The sequence below is a fragment of the Lupinus angustifolius genome, chromosome LG01 (assembly GCF_001865875.1).
Source record: "Lupinus angustifolius cultivar Tanjil chromosome LG01, LupAngTanjil_v1.0, whole genome shotgun sequence".
Lineage (NCBI taxonomy): Eukaryota > Viridiplantae > Streptophyta > Magnoliopsida > Fabales > Fabaceae > Lupinus > Lupinus angustifolius.
Window position 1 is genome coordinate 2,680,673 of NC_032009.1, and position 19,030 is coordinate 2,699,702.

The following is a 19,030-nucleotide window of genomic DNA, read 5'->3' on the forward strand; positions in this document are numbered from 1 at the left end:
TACTTTGGTTCATTTTTTTTAACAGAAGTTCTATTGCACAAATATATTATAATAGAGAGCCAAGATACAAAAAAAAAACCATTATAAGTTTTTGAACCTATAGTTAGGAAGGGCACTCCTATTCCTTTGGAAGTCATTCTTGATGAAATTGGGCATAACATTCCCCCAATGATTTGACCTAGTCCTAATCCCAAATGTAGTTAACTTATCTGCACAAGAGTTGCCCTCTCTAAAGATATGTGATATGACTAGGTTCATTGAGGCCATCTTTATTTTACAAAGATCCCATCTGTTTTGAAGCTTCCAAGGAACCGTTGCATTGCCCTTGAAGATATCCACTACCATTATGGAGTCACACTCTAACCATAGAGAGGTCCAACCTCTACAATAAGCTAATTCCACTACTGCAATGACAGAGTGAAGTTCAACATACAGAGAGTTTTGTATCAGCAAGTCGGAGGAGAAGCAAGCTATGAAATCACCCCAATTGTCTCTAAAAATGTCACACCCCCTGCTAGACCTGGGAAGCCATGATCCGCACCATTTGTGTTGGTCTTTATCCAACCCATGGAAGAAGTTTTCCACAAGACTTCCACTATATTAGGAGCCTTGCTTATATTAGGAGTAATTTTCACATACTTGAGCAGCAAGAAATCCCTAATTGAAGAAGAGGAAACAACTTTAGATCCCTTGCCTGAAAGAGTAGTTTTCCATTTAATCCTGCTTATAGCCTGAACTAAAGAGACTTTTTTATCATTGAATCTCAATTGATTTCTAGAGAACCAGATGGAGTTCATGGTGTGAATGATCAAGGCAGTTAGCACCTCCTTCAATTGAGAGTTTCCCTACTTGCTGCAGGACATGAAAATTGTTGATATTGAAGACAAATCCAAGTTGATTGAATCAAGACTACTCAATCAGCACCAAAGCTAAGTAGCAAACGGACAAGAGAGAAATAGGTGGTTAGAGCTCTCAATGCTAAAGTTACAAAGAGAGCACATGGAAACTAAGCTTCAACCTTTTTTCTGCACATTATTATCCAAAGTCACCTTATTATGAAAAAACCTCCAAACAAGAAAAGATTGGGATGGAGGAATGAAATTGGCCCATATCAACTTGCACCAGGAAAGCCCAGGGGGATTAGAGTCAATTGAGATGAAGGCATTTCTAAGATCAAGGACACCATTCTCTGAATTTGACCAAATGAGCTTATCCCTTTTGTTAGATATGATAGTAGAAACAATTCTTCTGCTAACCTCAGGGAAGAGATTAGTAATGAGGGAAGGAATTATCCATCTATTGTCAAGAATGAAATCAGAGACTAAAGCAGACAAAGCAAGTTGCATATCTTCAGGAATTTCCAAACAATCCACCAAAGGCTCTCCTAGCCAGTTATCATTCCAAAACTTAATTCTTGAACCTTCACCAACTAACCATAAGGAATTCTTGTTAGCAAGGTTCCAATTTTCTTTGATTCCAGGCCAAGTAGAAGACAAGAAGTACTTGTTAGGGGTGGCCCTATTGCAACCAAATCTCCTTCTATAGAAGATAGCCCACTCATCATTGGAAGACATCATATCCCAAGCTAACTTTAGAAGAGCAGCCTTGTTCATTTTTCTGATTGATCTGACACCTAAACCACCTTTAGAGTATCTTGTGCACACTTTACTCCAAGCTACTGTGACCAATTTTTTGACCTCAGTATCCCCAGACTAGATGAAATTTTTTATTTTGCTGTCCAGATTCTTCACCAACTGAATGGGCCATTTGTAAATATGGAAGCTATAAACTAGCATACTTTGAATGATTGACTTTACCAACTCTACTCTTCCCATGATTGTGAGAGAAGAACCCTTCCAAGAAGCCATCTTAGTTATGATTCTATCAGCAATAGGCTGTAGGAAAACCTTCTTAGGTTTACCTTTGAACAAATGCACACCTAGGTAATTGAAAGGCATAGAACCAGATGAGAAACCCAATAAGTTGGAAAGCCTAACAGTGTTTTTGGTTGCACCATTAGCAGTTTAGAACTTGCACTTATTGATATTTATATGTTAGCCAGAAGCCTGGGTATAACAACCCACTAAATTCTTGAGACAAAGCAACTCTTTTCAGATGCCTTTGCAGAATATAAGGAGATCATCAGCATATAGAACATGAGTAAGAGTTTGAAGGAGTTTAGGGCCAATTATGGAGCTCATCTTTCTGTGTGCAACTTGGATATTCCTCTACTTAGCGCATTCTCAGCAATGTAGAACAACAAGGGAGAAAGAGGGTCATTCTACCTCACTCATCTGCAACACTTGAAAAACCCAACATTTTGACCATTTATAGAGATTGAAAGCCTTTCATAATGTAAAATGACCTCTATCCATTTTCTGAATTTATGGTTAAAGCCAAAGGCTTATAAAGTATCCAGCAAGAACTTCTAATCCAAGGTGTCAAATGCCTTTTTGATATCAAGTTTCACATCCATGTTGCCACCAAAAGACTTATGACTAAGAAGATTGATCGCCTCTGATGCGATGCAGATGCAATCTTGGATAAAGACATTGGACATTGGATACAATACGAGATAGGACATTGGAGCACAAGCCCCAAAGATTAGGAAGGTTATTATTCCTATTATTAACCACAATGAGCTGTTAGAAATTTACGGAACGACAAGTGCACCGTATCGTCCAAGTAATAAAATATGGTAAAATATCGGGATATCGTCCTCAGGGAGCAACTAGATTTTCATTAATTCCTACAAGAATGAATTGAGTATATCTTTACAATGATGTTTTTATAAAAATTTATGTTTAATTGTAAAAAAAAATCATAAATTGAACAATAAGTAAGTAAAATAAATTGGGATCGAAATGCATCATTCTTTCCCAATGACATCCATGGATTCAATTCCAAGTGAATTGTGAAGTTACTAATTCAGATGCACATATCATTCACATCAATCCCTTAAGTGTAAAATCCTTAGATAATTGCTTAAATACTAATTCCTTGGGTATTTGAACAATTAACTAGCATTACGTTCCATGTAAAAGCAATTCATTCATCATTCTCCATCCCTAGAGCAATGATGTATGAAGGAAGATGATATAGGTTCGGTGTCAAGTTTAACTTCCCAATTAAACTTGAACCCAAGAACAAGAAATTAGTAGCAAACTAAATTCATGCATTAAGAACGGGATGAACTTCCCAAAATCAAATAACAATTACAATGGAATCGAATCTAAGAGTACAAAGGTTAGAAGATTACATTTCGAATCTCACAACAAGATCTAATCACTCCTTCTCCCTATTATAACACTTGAATCATGAAATTTTACATGGAATAATGTGAAGTAGAATCGTTTCCACGATTTCTATCCTAATCTCCCTGTGTTTCTCTCTATTTTCGTGCCGAATATCTTCTAAAAAGTGAATAGTGTCCTTTTCTGACTTTCGAAACCGCCAATATCAGTTCCAACTTCCACACCCTTGCCCAAGCTAGAGATTCTCACTTAGGCGAGTAAATAAGAGGCTCTCAGACCTGAGCACCTCGCTTGGGCGAGGCATCCCTCGCTTGGGCGAGGCATCCCTCGCTTGGGCGAGGATCCATCGCTTAAGCGAGGATCAGGCAAGACATCAAAGACTTTTTAGCTCCACTTGTCGCTTGGGCGAGGGACAACATTGATTTATAGTGATTTTTCTCCTATTTGTGGCTTGGGCGACCCTTTCCTTGCTCGAGCGAGGCTTGTGGTGCTCAGAAGTACCAATCTTCTACTTTTTCTCCTTTTTTTCATAAATCTTATCCTGAAACAACATAAACACATAAAATTTCCTACACAGAACAAGATTACTAAGTTATCAAGAATCTTACACAGTTACTGCATAAATATGCACTAAGTGCCCCAAAAGTATATGAATTTCCTTAACAAGAGCTTCATTTTCAAGGCTTTCCAGAATGCTGAGTTTAAGGCAAAGGAAGAAATTTTCGGCTCAGCAATAAACACCAAATCCGAATTATTAGTAGAACAAAGATTTTTCAAAACCAACCTAGTCTTAAAATACCAATTCCCCTACAATTCCAGTCAATAACCTTCATTAAATAACAACTACTTTCACGAAGAAAATTAGAGTTTGGTGATTACGTAGCCCATATGCAAAGAGTGAAAATATTGCATCTATATCATACATATATAGATATCTAAAGGAGGAAATGGTGCACATGCATTTTTTTGGGCGAATAATGAAGCATCTGCATTTTATTAGCCAAAAAAATAAAAATTGTTGCACAAACTTGTGCTGCTTACTGACTTTGTTTGCTCTTTCCATTCCCTCCCACCAATATAATTGGCACATTTTCTAAATAGGTTAAGCGAGATCACATATATTCTTTGATGCTGGTCTTTAGAATTGAAATGAATATTGCGACAAATTGGTTCATCATAGGTTGTACAATTATTTAAATAAATAACGAGGTTAATTTAGATAAGAAATTTTATGCATTATATTTGAGTAATGAAGTTAATTTAAATAAATAATTTGTGACAAATGATGAATTTAATTTAAATAATTATTTCTGATTAGTTCAATGCTTTTTGACAAATTTAGCTATACTATTAATTAAAGTTTGTTAAATGGACTATATAATATTGCAATGAGTGAGGGATAAGAAATTATTATGAATTTGGAAATTAGAAGTGAGTTTGATCCAATTTTGAAATGGGGAGAGTAAGTTTTAGTCTTCCTTAAGTGAATAAGATAAGTGACTTGGATATTATATATTTATCCAAAGAACTTAAATTATTAGGTCTATGAATCTTGTCATGTGATTCAAGCTATTTAATGTGGGGTTTCATTATTTGTTTCAACACTCACACTTAAGTCAAAATTGATCAATTTAGTCCTGACTTGTGTTTATTACTAGAGTCTGGTCAATAAAGTTGGTATGATACCTCGTCTTAATCCCAAAACTTAATGAATATTTGAAAGACAATTCAAAAGTCACGTCCATAATATCCATGAATCCAGTACATCCTTTTTTGATATATGTTGTTCAACTTATTTCATTCTATTGTGAGACTTCATTATTTGTTACAACAAATTTCATTCCATAAAAAAATTAAAAAGCAAAAATGAGAAATTAATTATTGAGAGCTCTCAACAATAACATATTGTCCTTTAGAGCTACTTTAGCTATAAAACTACATTCTCCATATAATTTTTGTTCCTTCAATAGAGACTTTTGACTAAATAAAATAAATTATAACCTCTATAACCTTGTCTTTTGAAACACTTCTTAGGTGTTTTAGGAAGATTGGCTTTATAATTAATTAAGTGGTTAGGATTGAGTTCTATGGTATTACGTTAGGACTTAGAGTCTCATATTGAGTAGAATAATAAACTCGATGTGGTACTTAAGTCATGAGGCTCTTCCACCTAATAGACTAGTCTTTTGGGTTGGGCTCGTCTCATGAACTTAAATCCTAACATACTACCCTACCATCCTTCTTCTAGACCATTGAAAATTTTCTGTCATTTAAGGCAAAATTCCATACTCATAACTTAGTATCTATCTCTGATGAAAACATGCAATAATTCTTATTTATCCAAAGTTAGAGAGGACAAGGTACACCGTCTCTCCTAACAGCCTATCATATATAATTTAAAGAAAAACTAGCTCTTTGACAACCCTTGAACTTGGGTCTGATACTTGATAGAACAATAATGCAGCTATGGAATTATAAAATACGAAAAATAAAAAGTCAAACATTTATTAAATTAATCGTGGAATTAGTTTTATAATTTTATTGATGTGTTTTGTCTATAGGAATTAGTTGGATTATAATCAACAAACAAAACCCCATATTTTGTTTAACTATTTAATTTACCTTGTTTCTTCCTCTTTGGCATGTTGGGTAGGAAATTTTAAAATAAAAAAATTGGAAACCGTACCAAAACTAGAAAAGAAGATAAAGCCAAGGAGAAAGGTCTTTGCAATTCAATTTTTTTCTTCAGAATAAGCACCACTTATTGACCCGTGTTCCCTAATTTAATACTTCATCTAATACATTATTTTAATAAAGGAGCTGGAAAATAGAGGCCTAGAACCGCACTAACATAGTAATATAACAAGGGAAAACTATCAAATTCAAAAAGCACTTGGCTTCCAAATTAATAAACATTAATATCTTTATCATCATCAAATGGTTTCAGATCTTTGAGATGAAGAAAACATGGTTTTGTTTGTCTTTCTCCTTAACTAAGAATCTTTGCATTGACTCTCTACATTTCTTTTTCTTGTCCGAGAAAATTAAAATGAAGAAATGGGGGAAAAGAATAGTGCATTTCATCATCAAGACACCAATCTAGTGGAACTACTTATTGATTTGCCAAATCAAGATATAAAAGAAACTATATGAGCAAAAAAATGTCTCTAAGTAATAGTAGTTACATGAGTGAAACCATAGCAAATGGATGAGATTCTCTCTGGTATTATAGAGTTTCAATATTAAATCGGAATTACGACACATATCAACAAAAAATCTTTAATGGTCATGATTTTATTTTCAAATAAAAAAATCTAAAATTAAAGATTATAATACACGTGTCCAAAGTCTGCCTAGTTTGACTTTAATACAAAAGTCTCCCCCGTGTATTAGGTATGAGGTAGAAGGACTTATAGAAGAGGGTCAAGGGAGCAGATGTAAGATGTTGATTGTGTCACATAAATTGACCCTATGGATTTTTCTGAACATTGTGAGTTGGTGACTAAACCACACTGTCTTACTTAAACTTTAGTGTTTAATCATTCAATTAAAACAATTAAAATCCACATTAGTATATAGTTTTGACTCATAAGAGATATGCACAAAAGAAATTAATGGTGTCAACGATATGTGGGACTCGCCATTTTGTCATCTAAAGCAGTTTTTTAGTGGTGGCAATGTGATAGGAATTTGCCATGCCAAAATAATTTAAACCAATCTGAATGGTGGATATGTGAAATGTATTGCATGCATAGTAATATGATCGTCACTAAATGCATGTGAGAATTATTAATTCAAATATAGAATCTAACTATATACATAATGAATTCTTGAATACCCTCAATTTCTGTCGAAAATATGGTGTTTCTGTTATATAGCATGGCAACATCTAATTTCAATCATGAATAAAAAAACATTTTTTTACTAGCTTGGCCATTGTAGGTTGTATGGTTTCCTGCAATATTAACCAACGTTCAAATATTTCATGTATTCCCTTGTCAAACTTCACATGTCCTCCATTATGCTAATTCTCATCATTAGGAATTATAACTAAAATTTTGGAGTATATAAGAACCAAAACCAAAATATAAATTACTGGGATTAAAACCGAAATTCTGTATATTTTAAACTACCATAAGCATTCAATCTCAATAAAAACAATACATCAACCATTCAGGTTAGTACCCTTTTCATTATACATGTTCTATCTATATCTATGAATATAAATTAAATATAAAAAATGAAAGAGACTAGAAATTGATTCAAGAGCCGAAGTACAATGTTAAGCATACATATTGGTGTGATTAGGAAAATGTTGTATCAAAATATTAAAGCAAGTCAAACAATATATTGAGGACAAATTGAATTTGTTCCATGTGCAAATGGGAAGCATAATTCTTCATTATCCTCTCCATATGAAGCACAAAAGATATGTCATAGGTTAATTTATGTACACATTCCTCCAGAAGGCATGGTTCCTCCTCAAATGATGGTATAACCACAAAACTGCAAAAGCCATGTAGATGATGATTAAAACCACACCCATTATGAAAAGGAAACATTTTTATGGCAAGTATTTACAATCACATAATAACAAAATCACTCACATTTGATATATTCACCTTACATGTAGCTTTCTTCATAGCACCATGGCACTTCTGTGAGAAAATCCATGCTACAGTGCAAATTAACAGCACTAAGGAAAATAAGTTCAATGCAGTGTTACAAAATATTTGTTAGACTAAACCAATGCCTGATATTACAATATAAGCTTGGATAAGGTTGAATACATTCTCCTTTTAATATCTATTTTCCCTCTTTTAAAGCTAAGCTTGCTAATGCCTTCAACTAGAAGAACCATGCTTCCCCTTCTTTTACCAATTCTAAGCTTCATATAGTGCAAGAAGGGGTAATTAACTATTTCAAATTCATTGCAGCAGCCATAATCCTTAGCTTCTTGGAAATTTCTGAAAATGATGGCCTTTCTGTAGGATTAGAAGCCCAACAACTTTCCATTAGAGACTTCCACTCAGGATCACACCATGTTGGGGTTCGAGGACGTAAACTGTTGTTTACAATTCCTCCTGCAACACAAAATATTATTATAGAGAATAACTTTGCAAGCTAAAATGGACAAGCATATTATTATAGAGAAACAAATTGCTCTAAGCATGTGGTTTGTTAATTGGTTCTCACCTATTAGTGAAGCAGAATGCATATCAGCATAGGGTTCATCCCCAGTGAGTACTTCCCACATGACTATCCCAAATGAGTAAACATCAATCTACAGCACAAATATAGATGCAAGGAAAGATCGTTAGAAAATATGTGAAAGTGATATTATCAATGTAAAATCAAACAGCCATGCCGAGAATACCTTCTCTGTCACCATAGTGCTTTTCCCGCTAAGAAGTTCAGGTGCCATCCACGGCAAAGTTCCTCGTACCCCTCCTGACACTAGTGTGTGCTGTTTGACCTTTGATAAACCCAAATCACCAATCTGAAAATTTACACAGGGTTGCAATCTCTGCTATCAGGTTATATATATAGTATACACACACACATAAATGCATACATACAAGTGTATGTAGATATATGTGATATTTTGAGCATAATCGAAGCCCATCATTTATATGTCACAATTAGAAATTTTGGACAGATCTCAACATGAACTCCCTAAAATTTGCAGCATGGATTATTTGATCCAAATTCTTATGGGTACCTTGCAGATAGGCCGTTGCGGATCTCTCATATTAACCAATAGATTCTCGCATTTCAAATCAAAATGCACAATGTTCTTTGCATGCAAATATAAAGTTGGTATGATACCTCGTCTTAATCCCAAAACTTAATGAATATTTGAAAGACAATTCAAAAGTCACGTCCATAATATCCATGAATCCAGTACATCCTTTTTTGATATATGTTGTTCAACTTATTTCATTCTATTGTGAGACTTCATTATTTGTTACAACAAATTTCATTCCATAAAAAAATTAAAAAGCAAAAATGAGAAATTAATTATTGAGAGCTCTCAACAATAACATATTGTCCTTTAGAGCTACTTTAGCTATAAAACTACATTCTCCATATAATTTTTGTTCCTTCAATAGAGACTTTTGACTAAATAAAATAAATTATAACCTCTATAACCTTGTCTTTTGAAACACTTCTTAGGTGTTTTAGGAAGATTGGCTTTATAATTAATTAAGTGGTTAGGATTGAGTTCTATGGTATTACGTTAGGACTTAGAGTCTCATATTGAGTAGAATAATAAACTCGATGTGGTACTTAAGTCATGAGGCTCTTCCACCTAATAGACTAGTCTTTTGGGTTGGGCTCGTCTCATGAACTTAAATCCTAACATACTACCCTACCATCCTTCTTCTAGACCATTGAAAATTTTCTGTCATTTAAGGCAAAATTCCATACTCATAACTTAGTATCTATCTCTGATGAAAACATGCAATAATTCTTATTTATCCAAAGTTAGAGAGGACAAGGTACACCGTCTCTCCTAACAGCCTATCATATATAATTTAAAGAAAAACTAGCTCTTTGACAACCCTTGAACTTGGGTCTGATACTTGATAGAACAATAATGCAGCTATGGAATTATAAAATACGAAAAATAAAAAGTCAAACATTTATTAAATTAATCGTGGAATTAGTTTTATAATTTTATTGATGTGTTTTGTCTATAGGAATTAGTTGGATTATAATCAACAAACAAAACCCCATATTTTGTTTAACTATTTAATTTACCTTGTTTCTTCCTCTTTGGCATGTTGGGTAGGAAATTTTAAAATAAAAAAATTGGAAACCGTACCAAAACTAGAAAAGAAGATAAAGCCAAGGAGAAAGGTCTTTGCAATTCAATTTTTTTCTTCAGAATAAGCACCACTTATTGACCCGTGTTCCCTAATTTAATACTTCATCTAATACATTATTTTAATAAAGGAGCTGGAAAATAGAGGCCTAGAACCGCACTAACATAGTAATATAACAAGGGAAAACTATCAAATTCAAAAAGCACTTGGCTTCCAAATTAATAAACATTAATATCTTTATCATCATCAAATGGTTTCAGATCTTTGAGATGAAGAAAACATGGTTTTGTTTGTCTTTCTCCTTAACTAAGAATCTTTGCATTGACTCTCTACATTTCTTTTTCTTGTCCGAGAAAATTAAAATGAAGAAATGGGGGAAAAGAATAGTGCATTTCATCATCAAGACACCAATCTAGTGGAACTACTTATTGATTTGCCAAATCAAGATATAAAAGAAACTATATGAGCAAAAAAATGTCTCTAAGTAATAGTAGTTACATGAGTGAAACCATAGCAAATGGATGAGATTCTCTCTGGTATTATAGAGTTTCAATATTAAATCGGAATTACGACACATATCAACAAAAAATCTTTAATGGTCATGATTTTATTTTCAAATAAAAAAATCTAAAATTAAAGATTATAATACACGTGTCCAAAGTCTGCCTAGTTTGACTTTAATACAAAAGTCTCCCCCGTGTATTAGGTATGAGGTAGAAGGACTTATAGAAGAGGGTCAAGGGAGCAGATGTAAGATGTTGATTGTGTCACATAAATTGACCCTATGGATTTTTCTGAACATTGTGAGTTGGTGACTAAACCACACTGTCTTACTTAAACTTTAGTGTTTAATCATTCAATTAAAACAATTAAAATCCACATTAGTATATAGTTTTGACTCATAAGAGATATGCACAAAAGAAATTAATGGTGTCAACGATATGTGGGACTCGCCATTTTGTCATCTAAAGCAGTTTTTTAGTGGTGGCAATGTGATAGGAATTTGCCATGCCAAAATAATTTAAACCAATCTGAATGGTGGATATGTGAAATGTATTGCATGCATAGTAATATGATCGTCACTAAATGCATGTGAGAATTATTAATTCAAATATAGAATCTAACTATATACATAATGAATTCTTGAATACCCTCAATTTCTGTCGAAAATATGGTGTTTCTGTTATATAGCATGGCAACATCTAATTTCAATCATGAATAAAAAAACATTTTTTTACTAGCTTGGCCATTGTAGGTTGTATGGTTTCCTGCAATATTAACCAACGTTCAAATATTTCATGTATTCCCTTGTCAAACTTCACATGTCCTCCATTATGCTAATTCTCATCATTAGGAATTATAACTAAAATTTTGGAGTATATAAGAACCAAAACCAAAATATAAATTACTGGGATTAAAACCGAAATTCTGTATATTTTAAACTACCATAAGCATTCAATCTCAATAAAAACAATACATCAACCATTCAGGTTAGTACCCTTTTCATTATACATGTTCTATCTATATCTATGAATATAAATTAAATATAAAAAATGAAAGAGACTAGAAATTGATTCAAGAGCCGAAGTACAATGTTAAGCATACATATTGGTGTGATTAGGAAAATGTTGTATCAAAATATTAAAGCAAGTCAAACAATATATTGAGGACAAATTGAATTTGTTCCATGTGCAAATGGGAAGCATAATTCTTCATTATCCTCTCCATATGAAGCACAAAAGATATGTCATAGGTTAATTTATGTACACATTCCTCCAGAAGGCATGGTTCCTCCTCAAATGATGGTATAACCACAAAACTGCAAAAGCCATGTAGATGATGATTAAAACCACACCCATTATGAAAAGGAAACATTTTTATGGCAAGTATTTACAATCACATAATAACAAAATCACTCACATTTGATATATTCACCTTACATGTAGCTTTCTTCATAGCACCATGGCACTTCTGTGAGAAAATCCATGCTACAGTGCAAATTAACAGCACTAAGGAAAATAAGTTCAATGCAGTGTTACAAAATATTTGTTAGACTAAACCAATGCCTGATATTACAATATAAGCTTGGATAAGGTTGAATACATTCTCCTTTTAATATCTATTTTCCCTCTTTTAAAGCTAAGCTTGCTAATGCCTTCAACTAGAAGAACCATGCTTCCCCTTCTTTTACCAATTCTAAGCTTCATATAGTGCAAGAAGGGGTAATTAACTATTTCAAATTCATTGCAGCAGCCATAATCCTTAGCTTCTTGGAAATTTCTGAAAATGATGGCCTTTCTGTAGGATTAGAAGCCCAACAACTTTCCATTAGAGACTTCCACTCAGGATCACACCATGTTGGGGTTCGAGGACGTAAACTGTTGTTTACAATTCCTCCTGCAACACAAAATATTATTATAGAGAATAACTTTGCAAGCTAAAATGGACAAGCATATTATTATAGAGAAACAAATTGCTCTAAGCATGTGGTTTGTTAATTGGTTCTCACCTATTAGTGAAGCAGAATGCATATCAGCATAGGGTTCATCCCCAGTGAGTACTTCCCACATGACTATCCCAAATGAGTAAACATCAATCTACAGCACAAATATAGATGCAAGGAAAGATCGTTAGAAAATATGTGAAAGTGATATTATCAATGTAAAATCAAACAGCCATGCCGAGAATACCTTCTCTGTCACCATAGTGCTTTTCCCGCTAAGAAGTTCAGGTGCCATCCACGGCAAAGTTCCTCGTACCCCTCCTGACACTAGTGTGTGCTGTTTGACCTTTGATAAACCCAAATCACCAATCTGAAAATTTACACAGGGTTGCAATCTCTGCTATCAGGTTATATATATAGTATACACACACACATAAATGCATACATACAAGTGTATGTAGATATATGTGATATTTTGAGCATAATCGAAGCCCATCATTTATATGTCACAATTAGAAATTTTGGACAGATCTCAACATGAACTCCCTAAAATTTGCAGCATGGATTATTTGATCCAAATTCTTATGGGTACCTTGCAGATAGGCCGTTGCGGATCTCTCATATTAACCAATAGATTCTCGCATTTCAAATCAAAATGCACAATGTTCTTTGCATGCAAATATTCCATCCCAAATGCAGCATCCATAGCTATTATGAGCCTCTTACGACGATCTATCGTTCTGTTAAATGGCTCGGAGTAAACAAACATTACATTGGTGGAAAACATTGATGAAATATAAAATTCAAACCCATGCATGCGCCAAATATTACCTATCTTTCTTATGCAAGAACTGTTTTAAAGATCCATTAACCATGAATTCTGTCACAGTTGCTAAAGAACCATCGGGACCATCACGAACAATGCCATAGAAGGAAACAACATTTGGATGATGCAATGAACTCAGCATCAATGCCTCTTTCCAAAAATCTGCAATCTGGATGATGACCAAATGAAATCACTATATATAGCTTGGGGTTCTGATATATGTTTCATTACATAAAAAACTATATGTTTGTATTTTTACTTGCTCTACCATCCCTCTATACTAAATATCCTTGTACTGAGGAAATTCAGATGTTTCATCCTACATAAAATGAGTGCCACTCTATGTAGAGTAAAGTAGTCACACTAACACTATCCTCTAAAACATGGCTAACCAATGAACCACCACCTCATTCTGATCTTACTTCAATCCCAAAACTAATTCTATATTATCATATCATAAAGCACAATGTTATTATTTTCATGTCCCTAAAGTTTTTTAGGAAGAGATTGAACCTTCATAACACAACGGAGAGCAGAATAGAAAAAATGTATTCTACATGTTTGAATCAGTAGCTATTTAAAAGAAAGGAAAAACTATCAAATAAAAATATTACCATTCTTGCTCTTTCAGATGGTCTTCCAGCAAAACAACTAGCTTTTATTCTCTTAATGGCGACATTAGAACCCTTCCATTTCCCATGATAAACAGCCCCATAGGTTCCAGAACCTAGCTCGCGGATCTCCTCCAAATCATCATTTTTAATTGTCTGAAAAAAATGATCAGCCTACCATCAAACCGAAGGCATGTAGGAAAAGGAAACCCGGAAAAGACCTTTTAAAAATGGAAAAGAAAAGAAAACATGATGAGAACATAATGAATTTTGAGTAAGACGGTATGAAAACCTGCAATCCCCTGGCAATTGCTTCTTCCTCCGCCTTTGTAGGCTCAATTTTAGAAGTATCTACGTGGTCATTTTCAGGTTCCAATTCTAAATCACCATGAGCATTCTACAAGAGAAAATACATACATATTATATATCTGGCAACATAAATTAACCTCAAGCACAACCACACACACCTCTGATAGAAGAAAATAAATTTACTTTTCATATTGAAAATGAAAACCAAATCACTTTATCCTCACCACTAGTTCTACTTCATTTGCTGTTTCTTCTTTGGGAGTTGCATTGTGCATCTCAGAATTGGCATGCTCATCAGCTTTAGCTCTCACCTCATCAGCACCTTCTAATGCAGCCTTTTTAACAGAAGCAATCAACTCGGGCGAGAAATGCTTAGAATCTTCTGGAGCAGAAGGGTCTTTATCTGCCAGTTTCTCAACATTTCCACACTGTGATGCAGGTTTAGAATTTGAATTATTAGACTCAACAGGACCAACAGCTTCAAATACATTCTCCGCACTTTTATTTTGCTCTGAAACAGATATACTCTGTGGCTGTGCATTAGAGTTTTCGACTTTTCCGTGAACCATGTTAACAGATGATTTTGGCAGCTGCACAGGTTCCACGAAAGTGCTAGCTTTCATGTTCTGTGGGGAGGGGGTGGCATCTATAGTAATTGGATGTTGATTTTCCTGACCAATGGCATTTGAATTCAATTTCAGAGCATGTGCATAAGGATTTTCTGAGATAGCCGACCCGTCATGTCCTGACAATATCTGTGAGGAATCTACCAAAGGAATAGCGTTTTGACTATCTCGCCCAACTAAAAATCCTGGATTGCTCTCTACCCTGATCAATCCAGCATTTATCATACCACTGGCCTGCTGAGATACCTCATAACATGGTCCAATGTGAACAGGAGCGGGAGTGTTTCTCCAGAAAGCATAAGCATGACCGGGTACATGTCCATGAGGAACAGTATAATGACTATCCACTGCATATGGAGAAGGGGGATTTCCAAACCGCATATTGTGCTCTTCCAGGGAATGAATTTGGATATGTGGTATAGCAGGCATGGTTTGGTCAGGAAATAGTTCAGTCCCCATTTCAGGTCCAGGTCGTTGCTGAACGTAATTAGCAGACAAAGTATGTCTATCATTCACACTACCATGCCTAGACAAGTATGCATGTCCATCATTCGTGCTACCATGCATAGACGAGTTTATAACAAGATCATTACTAGGCTCGTTGGGATAGATAGAGTTCACCGTAGTTGAAGGGCATTCTGCACACGGATTAGCAACAACCGGTGAAAGTCCATTACTGATATTATTAGGAAGCTCCAGAGGTGGTTGACCTCTAGGAAAACTCATGCGACAGTGGTCACATATACTGTTCCCATCAACAACATTAGGGCCACGGAGAATGTTTCCTGGAAACCCTGACATCTCACCATGTGATGGTGCAGCAGTTGGTAACCACACAACATTTTCAGGATATTGTTGTTGATTGTCATACAAATGATGTCGAGCATACTCTTCGGGCACTCCATAATCTGGTAACTCAAACGGCCCTCGGTACTTCGCACTCGAATGAGAAGATGGAAATTCTACCAATGGCCTTGAGTCATGGTGAGCATGATACTTGGGAGAGTAAAAAGAAGGACTCCATGGAGAATCCATTTCACTAAACCTCTGGCTCATAGGTTGCTGCTGGTGCTGGGTTGCAACATGATGCAAATTATACTGTGGTGGCATAGATAGTTCCCCACTTCTCTGGCTATGAATCCCACTCTCCACACTAATTGGATTATAGAATTGATCAGGCACATGTATATCCTCAAGAGGGCTCATAACATGAAACTCCATTTGATTCAACTTCCTAAAATCCGAAACATCATTTAAACTATTCAATGCATCAACGTACCTCCTCTCATTATCATCCCCGTCAGTGAAGTGTGATGAACCATCATGTTCCAATTGTGAAAACAAGAAAATCCTGAGCCTAGTGAATCCATCACCTGAACCTAACTTATCATACTCTTCCATCATGTTAACCACATCATCATCATTTACAACAGAGACAAGTGCATCAAGATCCTCATCAGGTTGTTGATATTTCAACACAGCAGCACCATCATACAACTCTCTCATCTTCACCATCAATTCCTCATAATTAATATCACGTGACACATTCAAAATACGTGTTTCTCCACCTACATAACGTAATTTCCCATCTTGGGGACGTGACATTATGCTCCCTAGGAAGCTACACAAGAATTTAACACGCTGTGTACCGTCATTGGAACCGGAACCACCCGTAGCCGATGATCGAACCGCGGTGGGGCTATCCATCAAACAGTGTTGTTGTTGTGAATGATGATCAAATAGATTATTATCACATTGGATCAAACATTGCAACCCTTTATTATTACACATGACATGAGAGAATCACTCACATAATGTATGTATAACCATGCATGGAATGAGGACAATAATGTAAAGAGACAAAATTTATATATAGGGGAAATAAAAAATGAGGGAAAAGAGGAATGAACAATAATAATCCAAAGGTATAAGCACAGATCCAAAACTGGTCCAATATATTAGGAAGATGGACGCATTAATTGGCGATAACTGAGATGGCGAATTCGGTTATACCCAGATAACAAAATTGAATTTTTTTTTTGTTAAATCATAACCCAATAACGAAATTATTAAGAAAAGATAGAGCAGCGTTGTTGGGTATCTCTGTGTTGTTGTAAGATGGTGGAAGTGGGTTATGAGCAGAAGGGTGAAGGAAGAGAGAGAAGAAGGAGTAAGGGAAATAGGGTTGGTTAAAGCGACTTTATTGGGAAGGGAGAAGATGATGATGATGATCGGTGATGAAGAAGAAGGAAAGGGGTATAGACATTAGGCATAGATTTATAGAAAGAAGGAAGAGGGTGATGAAACTTATTCTTAAATATGGTAAAACATGGTGCAATTATATAATGGATTAATTTTAATTCTTTATTTTGTCCTACATATTTTTTTAAATTCTAAAAACTATATAATCATAAATAATCACTATTAACATAATAATTATTTATCTCATCTTAAATTGAACGTTATAAAAAATTTATAAAAAGTTATAAGATAAAATATATCTAATACAAAAAATATTTTAATACTATAAAATAAAATATATAAAAATTAAATATGATAATATCATAAAATAAATATATGAGTTGGCATGCATGAAGTGTGGTAGAGGAACTAGTATATATTAAAAGTATCGGAGATTATTGAAAATAATATCTATATTAGTTATTTGATAATATATTTAGTTTTCAGAATTTGATTTGACTTTTTCTCTCAATCAATTAAGGCAAATCTTTTTTAAACGGAAAAGTTTAGGTTCAAGTTTTATAGCTACTTTTTTGTGTGGTGTTTACTTATGAAAACCATATTTTAATTGAAGTGTGCTTGTTTCTCTATAAGAAGACATTTATTCCAAATCAATTCTAAAGAGTGTACTTTGACCATTATTACTACTAGGGTGCAAAATGCACTTAGTGTATGCTGAAAAATTGATTTTTTTTATTTAGTCTATTTTATATTATATTTTTTATATTGTGTATATTTTATATTATAATTTTGTATTATATATATTTTATAGTATAATTTTTTGTCTTTATTATAATGTCCAGTTTAAGGTGAAAGATATAATTAATATGTTAGCGTGATGACTTATAATTATATAGTTTTTTATGTATAAATTAAAAAGTGTTAAAGACAAAAAAATAGAAATTACATCATATTTTACCTATATACATACTAGTGTGTCGTCAACATGCATAATCATATATGTCAACTCACTTTCCTATTATTTGTAATATATAGTCTACATCTTGTAAATGTTAATTATAGTAAGTTGTGTTATATAATTCGATGGAGGTAATTATTCAATCTTAAAAGAATGGTGCATATATAATTGTTTCATGAGGATTAAAGTCTTGCACTCCAATTATTTTGGGATTAGTTTTCACCCTTATTGTATAATTAATAAAATAAGATGGAGCATGCATTGAGTGGAGAGAGACATTAAATTATATAATTTTTTGGTAGAAATTAGAAGATAACATGCAAAATAAGAAACCACAAATAACACCATGGTGGAGTGGTTATATTAGGTTTTGACTTTATTAAATAATATAGATAATATAGATATAGATAGTATAGAAGTATAAATATAGATAGTATAGACTAGTGTGATAATAAATACTTCATGTTTGTATATTTTATATCATAAATTTTGTCATGTTTAATTTAAGATGAGAGAAATTGTTAATATGTTGACAGTGATTACTTAAGATTATATGTTTTTTGTAAAAATTAAAAAGTGTAAAAGACAAAATAGGAAAATAAAAATTACTCTATAGTAACTTACGTTATATTTTGCCATTTATGTAGTATAAATATATAGTATAGATTATAGATATCATAAGATAGGGAAAATGTTTTGAGGTTATAAGTAACTAGCATGTTGACAGTCAATGTCTGTCAACTCGCTTGTAACGTGTAGTTTGTACGTTATAAATGACAAATATAATATTTTGTATTAAATATTTGTAATTGCAGTTGAATTTATTCGATTGGTTTAATGTTCAACTTTTTTAAACACACTTTCAATATAAGAAGATATGTTATATGGTTTTTTGTAAAAAATAAGAAGATAATGATGACAAAATAAGAAATCATAAATTATTCCACGTTAAATGGTTATTTTGTGTTTTC

The 19,030-nt window shown here is 33.7% G+C and overlaps 1 protein-coding gene across 2 annotated transcripts; it reads right to left on the reverse strand.

Moving 5' to 3' along the window:
• On the reverse strand, positions 7,798 to 17,196 carry LOC109346963 (mitosis inhibitor protein kinase wee1-like). Of its 2 annotated transcripts, XM_019586706.1 has the most exons (9): positions 14,498 to 17,196; positions 14,257 to 14,361; positions 13,968 to 14,120; positions 13,359 to 13,522; positions 13,192 to 13,267; positions 8,977 to 9,048; positions 8,632 to 8,754; positions 8,451 to 8,538; positions 7,798 to 8,338 (listed from the first exon to the last, which is right to left on the reverse strand). In XM_019586706.1, exons 1-9 carry the CDS (start codon positions 16,688 to 16,690, stop codon positions 8,172 to 8,174), a joined length of 3,141 nt encoding a protein of 1,046 aa, XP_019442251.1. In that variant the 5' UTR covers positions 16,691 to 17,196; the 3' UTR covers positions 7,798 to 8,171. The 2 variants fall into 2 exon arrangements, with proteins under 2 accessions (XP_019442251.1, XP_019442249.1); XM_019586704.1 differs by lacking the exons at positions 7,798 to 8,338; positions 8,451 to 8,538; positions 8,632 to 8,754; positions 8,977 to 9,048 and adding exons at positions 11,645 to 12,481; positions 12,594 to 12,681; positions 12,775 to 12,897 and having other exon boundaries at positions 13,120 to 13,267.